The sequence below is a fragment of the Pieris rapae genome, chromosome 3 (genome assembly GCF_905147795.1).
Source record: "Pieris rapae chromosome 3, ilPieRapa1.1, whole genome shotgun sequence".
Classification (NCBI taxonomy): domain Eukaryota; kingdom Metazoa; phylum Arthropoda; class Insecta; order Lepidoptera; family Pieridae; genus Pieris; species Pieris rapae.
Genome location: NC_059511.1, coordinates 4643721 through 4657421, shown reverse-complemented (window position 1 = coordinate 4657421; position 13701 = coordinate 4643721). Strand labels below are relative to the sequence as shown.

General features: G+C 30.9%; 1 protein-coding gene across 4 annotated transcripts; it reads right to left on the bottom strand.

The window, feature by feature from the left end:
* Positions 1–6061: 6061 nt before the first annotated feature.
* Positions 6062–11994, bottom strand: LOC110997085. 4 transcript variants are annotated; one of them, XM_022265065.2, is made up of 9 exons: positions 11809–11994; positions 11109–11236; positions 10502–10651; positions 9944–10384; positions 9145–9225; positions 8629–8700; positions 7502–7566; positions 6780–6904; positions 6062–6701 (listed from the first exon to the last, which is right to left on the bottom strand). In XM_022265065.2, the coding sequence occupies exons 1-8, from the start codon at positions 11841–11843 to the stop codon at positions 6812–6814; spliced, it is 1065 nt and encodes a 354-aa protein (XP_022120757.2). In that variant the 5' UTR covers positions 11844–11994; the 3' UTR covers positions 6062–6701; positions 6780–6811. The 4 variants fall into 4 exon arrangements, with proteins under 4 accessions (XP_022120757.2, XP_022120758.2, XP_022120756.2 ...); XM_022265066.2 differs by lacking the exon at positions 6780–6904 and having other exon boundaries at positions 11105–11236; XM_022265064.2 differs by lacking the exon at positions 6780–6904 and having other exon boundaries at positions 11809–11993.
* Positions 11995–13701: the final 1707 nt, after the last annotated feature.

The following is a 13701-nucleotide window of genomic DNA, read 5'->3' as shown; positions in this document are numbered from 1 at the left end:
ATAGAGGCACATCTATTGTTTCCATATTTAACGTGAATAAATTTCCGTCTGAAACTACTATAACTTTTACTCAACCGTATGAAAGTGGACTCGCATAACTTTAATAATGAAGATTATTGTGTCTTAATGACCTCATATACCCTAGCATCTATAATAAATACTTAAAACCTTTATTCCTTTATTATACCTTTCCTATTCAAAACACAGATACAAATCGATTAAACCAAATATATGCCAATTTGAATTTATTTGTAAAATTATAATCGTAAAGCGCATACATTGCTCTACTAAAACTGACAGTGATCAACAAAGAGATGTATTTTATTAGAAGAATTATAATATAAATACATGTGTATTATGCTTGGAAACCTCTGGGTGAACATCACCGTATTCTATAATTATAAATTCTACCGGACATCGAATATCAAGACTATATTTTCAACGCTTAAAATCATTTATGTTTAAAAATTTGAAGCCAGCGTGCAGTAACTTTTTCGCAACTTTCAGCCACGCCATATAGAATATTTCGAAACGACTGTTGAAATAGAAACAAAAAGTTTTCTTTTTATTTCAGAAAGTTTGCCAAGACATTAGGGTTGGCACAATCATTTTTGTAAATCGGATTTTCTAATATCCTGAGAAAAAGTGATTTATTTATTAAGTGACTCCCATGATATTGTGGTCACTTAATATTTAAATGAAAAATTATGTTTAAGTCTAGAGGCAAACTAATAAAAACTAAAAAAAAAATAACACGTTAAAGTAGTACATATTACCTACATATGTATATATAGATATATTAGAGAAACTACGGTGTATTTTGCGTTCATATTTTAGATTCAGCTAGATTAATCTGTTCTGTTACCAAAACTAGAAGGGTTGGTCATAATGCTTTAACAGTAGTGTATGTAGAAAATCGAAAACTGAATTTGTATGATAATCAGTTGACACAAACTATCATTTCAACTAAGTCCCTTCGGTTCGCATAACTAAACTTTTAAATGAGTGATAACCCTAAAAATTTTAGCCTGATTTTTATTGAAACAAAAAAATAAACGAATTACGTCGTATTTCAAATTTAGCGTTGAAATAAAATGCATTCAGTGAACTTTGACTACGTTCCCTTTCAGGGCTGAGTAAAAACTAAATTCAACCTTTGTAGTTTACAATTGTTAGTTAGATTTGCCGCCAATTCACGATAACAAATGATAAATGAATGCAATATTTACCTTAACCTGGCCATTTCTAAACATTTGCAGTGTTGCAAAAGTAGCCACGGACAGCAAATTGTAACCATTCTCAAGTAAAATTATAAAGACTGAATTTATATTTTAATGATTAAGAGCATGCCTTATTTCGTTTTCTAAATAGTAATTTCTTTCCGTGACCCATTCATTTATCATTATTAAGCCCTTTCGACCGAGATTGGTCAGCCGCAGTTCCTTCATTAACTAATCGCTTCATCAATCACTAACTAAACGGCAGATTGATAAACTGAGGAACTTTATTAATACAATGACTCAAATAGTCTTATTTTTATCTAAAATAGTGTGTAAATTATGTTTTTCAACATTATATTTTTTATTAAAAATAGTGCTGTATATTTATTTAACAACAGCCTATGCATTCGAAATAAAAAGTTAAATCAGCTGGCATAGGCAACCCTAACCAATGATGACGTCATGTGTCGTTAAATAAATCCTAAGCTAGGATGTCACATAAGTCGTTTTTAGGTTATTTTACCCTTCACACTGCGCATACATCATTCCTTTCTGCTTTTTTGTGTTCTACGTGGTCCAGAATCCCAATATAGTAAGCTGAAATGGGTAGGCGACAGAAGCCAAGCTTATTGTCCCTAAACATATAACAGTAGTTTTTCGCGGAGCTTTAGATACAATGCAACTAAATGCTGGAACAACCTGCCCCCTGCATCGAAAGCATTACGTCTTTTAAAATAAATTCAAAAGCTATAGATGGGAATGTCAATCAGCTGGGCTGCGAAATGAGTTGTATTGTGTCATATTTCATGTTTATTTGTTTTTGTAATTAGAATTTTTTATTGTTTTTGAATAATTTTAATTGTTTAAATCTTCGTTTTGTTCAGTGTTGCGCTAGCGCTCGAAGTTAGTAGATAAATATTCCCACTGAATCAGTGGTTCTAGTGACAACAACTTAAGCCGTATTTTGTTTAAAGTGATTATATTAAATATGTGTGTGATCTAACCAAATAAACTTAATTTATTTCTTTAACTAAGAATAAGATTCAGAAACGAGACGTAGCACAAACTATGATTCTCGTACGTCAAAAATGAAATACATACATACTATTTTTACATAAATCTGGCCAAATTACGTGCGAAAAATTAAAAATAGTGCAATTTTTGGAAGACTTAATTGTATATCATTTTGACATTGATAAGTTACCTACTTATAAATAATACATACTAGTGGCGCTTCCACCTTTTTAGGTTTGGGTCACAGATATCTGCATATATGTTAGTTTCATGATAATTTATTTACTGTTCGAGCGAATGTTAAGGGCCCACATAGAAAGTCTATTGGTGCACAGCCGGAGATCGAATCTACAACCTAATGATAGTCCCACGTTGAAGCCACTAGGCCAACACGGCTTTTAGATATCTACTTAGTGTCATATGATTAATATATATTTTTTATTTTTAAGTAGGTATACAAAAAAAAAGTTTAGTTTGTTAACGCAGATTGGCAATTCAATAAATTACATACATATATGTATGTATATTATACAAATATTCCTTTCAATAAAAACCTTTCAGTGTTATTTGAATAACAAAATTGATTATATACCTACTCTGTACGTTGGAAAATTTGCAAATTTGTACGCACAAAACAAATAGACCGAATGATTATGTACCGAGAATGAATGACCGAATGAATGGTTGATGACTGAGAAAATTGAATGGGAACGGGAGCGAATAAAACTCGTAATAAGCTAGAGATGTGATTGCGAGAGGGTTATTTAAACTGGGACTAATAAATTGGTTTTGAATTAAACCTCCTCATTTTATATAAGGTTGTGTAAATTCAAGTCACATTAAAAGTATCAGATACTTTACGTTACTTTTTTAAATACTAAAAACGTTTATTTAATAATACTTCTTAAGCGTATAGGAGTGATGGATGTTACAGATTATCTTGGACAAGTGACGTTTGAGTGGTAAGGGTTATAATTCAAACCCGTCAAGGTGAGTGCACATTGGTGCATTGTTAATTTTTAAGCATCAAAATATATAAATTTACGTCATACTGTACGCAATGAATGCTATCATATTTTATAACTTGCTATTAAAAATTGACGGACGAAAAAAATAAAGTTCCACGAGTATGTTTTATAGGTTGTTGCATATTTTCGAATTGGAATGTCCATTTATCGAGGAATGTTGTATATCAGTCAACAATTAAACCAGGCAAGATGACGGGGCACAGAAATCTACTTTATAAATTTTATCCTTCCTAGATTGTCTCTTGATTCGGACGTGACTGAATTTTAAGACCTAATGCCTAATTTCAGACCAATATAAATGAAATATTTTTGAAGTGAACCATCTTTAGGCGCAGGAGGGTATTTTTCTTACGGATGAAACGTTACGATGATGTGCAGCGTTTATGAAGAAGAAAAGGAAGAGAGTGACTGAGAGAGAGTGAGAAAAGGAGATAGAGAAAAAATATACTCTACTGGTTGATGTATTCCTTTAGAAGTTATATAGGTATTAGAACTTTAGAGGAAACTTCTGTCGCATAACGTCTTATGCAGTAAACGCCGATTTTTTTATTTATTTATTAATATAAATAAATATAAATAGCTGTATACGTGCTATATTATTATAAACAGTGTGATTATAGATATACGAATACATGGAGTGATCATATACTGGTACATGACCATCTACTGGGGTTTTTAATATAGTAATATTTAATTTACAAACAGGTTTCACTCCTTACATGTGTCCTTTGTACGCAAATACTTTTACGGTAAAGATCCTTATATATACAGTTATAAAAATAGTTATAAAAGTGTAACACTACATACCAGTCTTTAATAAGGCTGGTAATTTTTATATAATATTATGCTACACTATTATTATATTGTTTCCTTATTTTCTATACTTACGGTAACGTAATACTGTTACTAAAATAAAAACAATATACCAATATAAAAACAAAACACTTAAAAAATCTAAACCTAAGTGATTATTGAGATGTATATGAAATTGCGTTTACGGTCAATATGAACATGACTTTGTGAACCTTCTATTTCTGTCGGACACTTTTCCAATAATGTAGTTTACAGTTTTGTAAGACTACCGCCCTTTCACCTCTTTATAGGCAAATTATGTTAATTATAGATAAATATTTTACGGTAACATCATACTGGAACATGCATGTGCTTTATTCGACATTTATAAATTTTTTAAATTGCTTTTATTATAATTAATTTAATTGCTTCATTAGGTTATGTTAGGTTAGGCAGAAGCCTAACCTTCTGTGCTGTAAAAATTACCATTGGATCATTAGAACACTGAACAAAGCTAAATTACACAATGTGATAAGTTTGTGTTGATCTAACAATTAATAAGCCCATTTCTCAATTGTCAGATGGACTGTTTAAACTTGTAACAACGATACAAAGAAATGAATTAATAACGTATCTCATTGAAATGTCTGTAGCTTAGTTCGATAGAGATTTTTTTATGTGACTGAAGACAAACTGGCAGGAGATTCACATAATGTTGAGTGGTACCGCGGCCCATCGACGAAGAAGAAGGCTCGATGGGCAGAATGTAGTAAAATTGCAAAAAAAATATCTATATTGCTGTACAGCCTCTGTGAGGCGCGCGGTGTTTGTCCGTTGTTCCAAAGAGGGGAGACGATGTGTGCGTGCGTAAGTAGTGTGTCGTTAGTAACTTACGTATATATACAGTATTCATTCTGAGAATATAATATGTATTCTCATAATAGTGAAACTTATTGTACTAGTCATCATTTTGTTCACCATGTTTGAGATATTTGCTTACATTCAATGCCAATCACTACATAGTATAAAACAAAGTCGCTTTCTCTGTCCCTATGTCCCTTTGTATGCTTAAATCTTTGAAACTACGCAACGGATTTTGATGCGGTTTTCTTTAATAGATAGAGCGAGGAAGGTTTATATGCATAATAACATCGTGGAGAAGTACTGTTATTTTTGAGGTTTCTAATGTGATGTCGTAAATGATTACATTTTTTCCGCTTACATTGCAAACGCAGGCTGAAACCTACGAGTTTTATCAACATAATGTACTAAGTATTGTACACATTGAAAAGGTCTACAGAAAAGACCGTGATGGTATATGTCTATCTCTTATGGATAACCCACATTTTTATATACAACGTTCACAGATTTTCTGTAGTGTATTTAGTATCAGCATTGAACCCGTGCGAAGCCGGGGCGGGTCGCTAGTTCTAAAATAAATTCTAATTCTAAATAATATTCAAGAATAATATTTTACATGTTCAAGAAATTTTTCCTTGTCATGGGAAGAGCTATCACCAAAGGGTGAGGGGAGACAGAGGATCTTCAAGTATTTACGACAATATATTGTAAAGTGCATAGTCATTTGTGTCATTATATGTGCTTTCATATGCCACGATTATTACCTATTAGATAGAGCTTTCATAAATAATAATAGTATATACTACCTTTTGTTTTATTATTCCGTTGAGTGAATTATTTGGTATGATGAAACAAATTATAAAACAATTTAAATAATTGTAAACCAAGTATTTGTATAATGTTGGTCCAGATTTACGTAATAAATTGCTATCATGAAATATACCAAAAATGTATTTTCATTTTGTAGTATCTCTTGAACGTTCCGGGCAAACCTTAGTTACTGTTAAGCATACTTGGCTTGAAGCTTCCACAGCAAATTTTCCCTTCTGCAGCAAATTAATAATTTCCAAATATTAATACAATAATAAGTGGAATATTTATAATTAGAGCGGTTGGCTTTCTTGGTTTACGTTATAAAAACAGTTAATTTTTATATACTTTATTCAATTATAACAATCAATTATAATACACATTATCACTGTAGTCTGCTTATATCTATATTATAGAGTTTACTCAGACAACATTGGCTTCGGTTTATGCTATGAAACAATATGTTTTGGTTTATTCTTTACCATTGCATAGTAATTTTGTGATGTCTAAAGTCAAAAACCAAATTATCGACGTCTTTAATCTAGTAAATTTGCTTTAAATTGTTGTAGCTGACGGGATATAAAATTTTGAACTCTTTTCAGATTTTAATAAGATTAATTTAATACAAATTCTACAATACGGCAGAAGCAAGCAAGATACCAAGACAATTTAATGTCAAACGTATCCGTTTTAAGTAGAAAATTGCACGGTGTTTCTAATCTTAACCAAATGCCAAAATCATTTAGACAATGGCCGACAATAAAGACACCACAGATGTCAGTTGACATGACATAGTCACCGAGATTTGGTAATAATTAAAATATGAAAATTGTCCTTATAACTATTTGAAGTAGTTTGGGTTTATTGGCGTTATGATAAGTTTACATGGAGTTCCATTCTTGTCAAAGACTACAAGGTGCCCTAATGGAAAAGAAAGTAGTTGAGTCTCTTGCACGCGCTGGCGAGTTAACGAAGACTGCAAAATAAAGATAATGTTTAGCGCATAGTCAGAAAAGTACCGTTTGCGTAGTAGCTAGGCATGCGACTTCCAAACCTTTGGTCCTTAGTTCGAAGCAATGAATTTTTCTATGTGCGCAATATACTCGTGACGTAGGTAGGTAGGTAGGTGGACTCATTTTCCGCATTAGACTCAATCTTCCTTACAGGAAAATGGCACGCCTTAAACCAAATTAATAAAAAAAATATTCAGTGGCGCTACAACCTTTTTTCACAATGAACGTTTTTTATCTAATAGGCAAGTGGGTGATCAGTCTCCTGTGCCTGACATTCCGTCGGCTTTTTGGATCTAAGGCATGCCGGTTTTCTCACGATGTACCGTTCGAGCGAATATTAAATCCGCACATAGAAAGAAAGTCTTTTGGTTAACAACCAGGGGAATCAAACTTACGTCACACCTCAGGGATGAGAGTTGCACGCTTAAGCCACTAGAAATAATAATGAAAGATATGCAAGATATTCACAAAAATTCTTTCCTTTTAATTCCTGAGTAGCTATTATGACTTTTAAAATACATTAAAAAAAATCATCCGTCAAAAGCGACAGCTCAGAATACACGTAGCTATGAATCAAGTACCTACGAATGCACTGCAATATTTCTGTTACATTACAAATATTACCATTAGCAAGTTTGTTCGATACTATTTATTACTTGAATTGTTTTGGCTTTGTGATCAGGATGTTATATTGCGTACAACGATTTAAGGCTATGTTGCCATGCTTTCATTGTTGCTAAGAATAACTAGAATAAGTACTTACTTGTGGGTCTTCTGCAGTCTGTGTGCCGATTGTACGCAGTGACGTTTTTGTTCTCTTCCTTGACCCTGAAAAAACACATTTTTCTTCGTTTCTATTGCTTTGTAAAAAGATGCCCGTTTGTTTTTAATGTAACCACTAAGCTTTAAAGTCTCTGGAGATATAATTCAACTATTTCGCTATTGTTTTATTTCTCACCATTTTGGCTAATGTATGTTTTGAGTCACGACTCAAGCTTAAGTAATACCATGTCAAAAACAATATTTCTTTGATATCACAGGATTACGGTCTTAGAAAAATGTGAAGTCAATAATTCCCAATTTATCACTCTGGCATCTTTGTTAAACTTTGAAATTGCGAATCTAGAACATTCTTCGTCGAGTACCACGATATTACTATAAGCACAAATTTCCTGCTCCCTGTTTTGTAATAAAGTGTAACTTTACTTATCTACCCGATATGAAAAAAAGTAGTATATAGTCTGATCAGTATGTAGTCGTTGTAAATTTTCTATTATTTAGAAATTTTCTTTCCACTAATCATGAATTAGGGTTATGTCATACGACATATTTGTTTTGTGTGTATATTTTCTTTTTTGGTATGTCGTACCTATATATTTTATTAAAACTTAGAAATTAAGTCGAAATAGTGTAAGAAAATTTACGTTTGTGTTCACTGTTTTAAGATCGAGAACCTAGGTGTCTATCCTGTATAATAATTAAGTATCAGCTAAACCCTTTGTGGATCTAAATAATGAAACAGCAGCTTGCCTCTTTAGTCCTTACCGATAAACTTCTAAACTTTTTAAATGATACTACACCTATAAGATGAATTTAGCAGTTTCATACCATAAATTAAATTTTTGTCAGAAAAAATATTTCTTAAAATTCAGCGACAGGGATTTAAACAAATCGTAAATTTTAAATAATAAAAAAACTTTAGTCGGTCCATATCTCGGATTTTAATGTAACGCGGTATTTTAAATGTTTAAATGTAACTTATTTAGATTTCGTTTAATGTTGGAAATATATAAAAAAATGTTATTAATATAGACTATACCTGTACTTAAACCATGTACTTAAATGAATTTTTAATTTGCCCTCTTAGCATTAATATAATGAAAAACCTACCTGATTTTCGTTTTGTTCTCTTAGTTACTTTTGAAGCGGTTTCAGTTATGCCTTTTGTAGTTGATCTTGATCCTGGAATTATAATTTAAAAATAAAAATGGGAAAGTTAATTCAGGAAACTATACGTAAACTACGGAAGCCATACTAAAAGGTCTTGATTCACAATATAACCTTCAATGTTTACTCTTACTGTTTAACCATCTCTATATACTTTTATTCTTGGTAGGAACTGCACAAAGAACGACCGATATACAATATCAATAAGTTAATTTAATCGAATACTAATACATACTAAACGAAATCTAGAACGTGTATCGCGCAAACAGAATTCGTGTAGTTTATACTATAGATATTATCAGAAGAATATAGATTCTTCGTAGAATTCTTCGTAGAAACGTATAGACGTTACTGTCAAATACTGACATTTCTTGACTTTTATTAATACTTATCATTTTGAATAACCTAGCGTTCATAAACGTAATTAGTTTTAGAAGCGGTAGATGATGATTTACTTACCAGCGTCATTATTGATACCGGGATTTGATTCAGTAGAAAATTCTTCATCATTGATTGTCACATCGTTCAAGTTTGAAAGATCTGTTGGTCAGAAACGAAAAAAGTATGTGATGAGGTGAAGACAAAATTTAAAAAATAATATTATTGGGTATACTTATATATAACTAGTTGACATGGCAAACGTTGTTTTGCCATAGATTTATTTGATATCGCTAATAAAAGTAGGGGTTACTTTTTCTCAAAAAATTAATATTTCATCAATAAAGTTGTCAATCAATAAAATATTTTAGGTGGGTGGAATTATTTACCCTTATCTTTTAGAGAATTCTAAAAAATACTCCTACCGATACTTCCTACCAAATATACACCATTTTTATTATAAAACCTCTCAATTAGTTTCAGAGGAGCTTACATAAATTATACACACATGTATGTGTGTCATTTTTGTGTATGTAGTAGTAGTAGCCTATGGCCGCGTCAAAAAGAAACTTTTGTCTTTTCAAAATTCACCTTTTCTACTCTATTCAACCGAGCTACGAAGTTGTCAGAGAAGATCATTGTTATTGTTCATTAACGAAATGGAAAATAAATATTTAACTTACGACTATGTGTAGGTACTCATAATGAAATCACAACAATATCTAGACTTATATATAAAGTTTAATCGATAATTCTGAAATATATTAAAAGATAGATCTTGGATTGAAAAGTATCTTGGCTAATATCGTAAAAAATATTCAATTTTAGGGAGGAATCAACAAAGTATAAAGAAGAATCAATAATATTAATAAAGACTTACCAATTTTAGTTGAAGATCTTTGTGAGAAAGTGGAGTTGTGTAGTTTGGTGAAGTCCCTAGTCATTTTTTTTTCTTTAGAAACCTCCAAATGAGAATTTTCTAAAGCCGATTCTACTTCCATACTAGAATTTTCTAACTCCGAGTTTGATGACACTTCTGGTTGTAAATTGTTATCTGATGTAATAACCTTAAAATACGATCGATTATCTTTTTTATAACCTCTCAAACCAGATGTGTTTCTTCTCGAAGAGGTTTCGTTACTAGAATTTTCAACTCTAGAACTTTTTTTGTCATTCGAAGAATTTGTTTCAAAACTAGCTTCCATTGTCGGTGTTTCTTTATACATCTTATCATCACTATATTCTACGTTGGGTGGAAATGTATTATTTGATGATTTACTTTCCTCCGTATTAGCTCGACTCCTCGTCCTCGCCAGCGATTCTAAAACAAATGCAGATTTAGTTGCATTTTGCTTGGTCTGTGAATTTTTGTAATGGTTTTCGGGGGTTTGGTTTTTTGGCCCTCACTGTTTCTGATAATCTGTACTTATGGTGCTACCTTCGGAAGCAGATTCTTCACTGTCATTAGATTCCGTCCGAGACGATTTTAACCCAGACATGATTTCATCGATTGATTGCGTCGAATCACTCTGAGTTTCAGCTTCTGGATTAATTCTTTGTATCAACATTCGATCTAGTTTGCTGCACTCTGAAAATTGTTTATCTTTTGTATATTTTTTGTGCATAACGCATAAATTTTTGTATGAAAAGCTTTTAGCATATTTAGTTTTCAAACATGACAAATTATAATTTAAAGAATATTTCATGCATTTAAAGGATATATATTTTATATTACCCTCAAAAATATTTTAATACATTAACCTTTTTGTGATGGTAAATACAAAAAGAAATAGTTAACAAATATTATCATATGTCGATTTCACACTTAAAATATATAATATTACTTGTAATGTGCTCCCAAATTCCAAAACTTCAAACGGAAAGCTTATTGTTGCATTAAAAAAACCCTTATTCATTAAATGATACATGTAGTTTATAACACCATTTGGTGAAAATAAATTCATGGGCTTCTAGTAAAACAGTAATTATTTTGGAAAACACTATATATACTAAAATATAACATAATAAATCAGGTACATACATACTTTTAAGGAGTTCTTGAACTTCTGAGCGGTAGACTTTGGCAACTCTATTCACAGCGAATGAACTTTTAGTAAGGGGCAGACGATGAGTTCGAGGTGCATCTTTTTGTACTCTCTTCTCGATTTCCCGGCTGCAATAAAATGGTTATGAAATAAAAATGCACATCACTGGGTTTTACTGTTGATGAAATTTTTGTTTAATGTAAAATTTTAGGTTCTTTTATGAATTCTGCTTTTAAAAAATATTTACATTTGTTTATAACCTTTTTTAAACAGATTGAGTTTTAAAAACTGATTGTTTTTTAGATTACCTTTAGTTAAAATAATTTAATTAAAAATGCGTTCAGTTTACAATTATAAAAAATATAAAATTATCCCGATAGGTGTTCTCTTATACTTGGTATCGACTTCTTCATTTTTTTGACACACAGGCACATTATAAGTTTATTATTATAACATTATACTACATACTACTTTAAAACATTCTCAATTATGAATAACTACTACTATCTGCATATTTTTACTTCTATAATAGTCTAATGATCATTCACCGACCACATATTTTCGTAATACATAGTTACGAATTGTCGCCATTGATAAATGCAGTAAAAACATGTCTAAAATTGTATGGAATTGTAACAGTTAAAAAAGGTTTATTTGTTATATTGATATCCATCTCTCTTACAAATAATACTGCACTTACCATATTTCCGGGTAATTAATTTTCTCTGGTTTCATTGGATTACAACAATATTCAATATTCCATTTGCCGATTGTATTTTAAGACACTGCATTTGTTTCTTTTACCAATTCTAATGCAAAAACTCATACACTTTGAAACATTGAACGCTGCGCGATAACTGAAGTAACGACACTAATTTTTATGACATTGCGTTGAGAAGGTAGATTGAATTTGAGTTTACCTTTTTTAAATCTGTAGGTGAATTTATATTGTAATTGTTACTATTTATAAATAAGTATATAATTTGTATCGATTAATTATAATTACTATCGGATATTAAACGTAAAAAAGAGTTTACACCTGTTTTTAACTAAGGAAACATCTTAACATAAATATATTATTTGGTTTTAATACTACTTAGATGTTGATAAAAGTCGCTTTTTAAAGCTGTTGAATTATATGTGTATTGTAGATCTAAGCGAATTTTAAGTGACAGAACAGTTTAAAGAAAAAACTGCGTATGTGTTTCAGAAACTAAAAATAGCCTCGGCAATATTATTTATAGCAGTATGCTATATTATTAGCAGTATGCTTTCTTGGATAGTTTGTCAGTGTTGTAATAAAATAATTTGTAGACTGAACTGATCTTAGTGGGAGATATTTCTCACGTGGCGTACTTTATGGCGTTGTAAAATAAAAATATCCCATCTTGAATAAGCTACATGTGTCGGTGACAGTATTGGAAACATTTTAAGAAAAGATTATCAATAGAATACTTAGCCTAAGCTGATATTTGCTAATAAGTCATAATTAAAAATAAATATGCTAAGATACATTTTAAGAGTTTGTTCTATGTTTTATGACCCTTGGCACAAATGAAGGTACATAATAATCTAGACTTTGGCTATGAGATGGATGTCTAATATAATTTTTATGTCATTATAAGTGATATTCCTCATGGAACCGTAAGTGTCCTGCAAGGAAATTATTATTTTAATAATTAAAAGACCGACTGACATTGTTGAGGGGCGGTGAGCTTAATATCAGATGAGGCTGCTGTCCTGCCTTCTGAAAGGATGTCATAGGTCAGAAGCTAAGTATAAACCACCACCAATAAGTGTCTGTCAAAGTTATATAAGAACTAAAACAGAATTAACATAATATGTCTCTGTGTGAGGTTGTTCTGCCGTCGGTACTTTTGAGGAATTTAGACTTTATCGAACTAATTCTGTATTTAAATAACTATATGTGTCTATTAAAATACGTACACGATTTAAGACATAATACTTGTATTCTCATCAAATAAATAATAGATGATGTTTGTATTACAGCAATTTACGGATCACTGCATCACTAAGCGTCTTACGCTGATAAATTAATTATTATTTGCTACATATACAGTTTCCTCTGAGATTGAATTATATATCTAATAACATTGTCATGTTACCCGTATATAGTGTCGTTTTGATTTCTTCTATTTTAATGTCAAAATTCTTACGGATCTAAGTATAATATAGGTAGTTTGTAAGTAGCATCAATGATAATCTAGATATAGAAACAAAACAAATTTTCTTTTCTATGTGCCGTAATTGTTCCAAATAGAGGCTACAGATACAATTAAAAAAAATGGGAATATGTGGGCGTTGACTCATTACATTTAGCCATTCATTAACTGATCTTGTGGGCAATAGAACGAATAGAGATGTTATTTAATAAAGTTCTTAAAAACTGATTTAATAAAATAAATAATTTTATTAAAGCATAAACTGTCTTGTAGCTCTATTTATACAAATTATGGCTTTTAATTGTAAATTCAATGAAAAGATAAAAATATAATTGTAGTTAGGTAATTCTTATTATACCTAATAACTTACCTAAAATTTAATAATTACGGCTTATAATTTGAGCCGTCAT

Excerpts from the sequence above, each read along its gene's own strand:
- LOC110997085 (XM_022265064.2), bottom strand. The coding sequence starts at position 11,843 with ATGAAACCAGAGAAAATTAATTACCCGGAAATATG. Across the intron at positions 11,237-11,808 it reads ATTAATTACCCGGAAATATG|CCGGGAAATCGAGAAGAGAG; the intron begins GTAAGTGCAGTA and ends ATTTTATTGCAG. Across the intron at positions 6,702-7,501 it reads AGACTGCAGAAGACCCACAA|TCTTCGTTAACTCGCCAGCG; the intron begins GTAAGTACTTAT and ends TTTATTTTGCAG.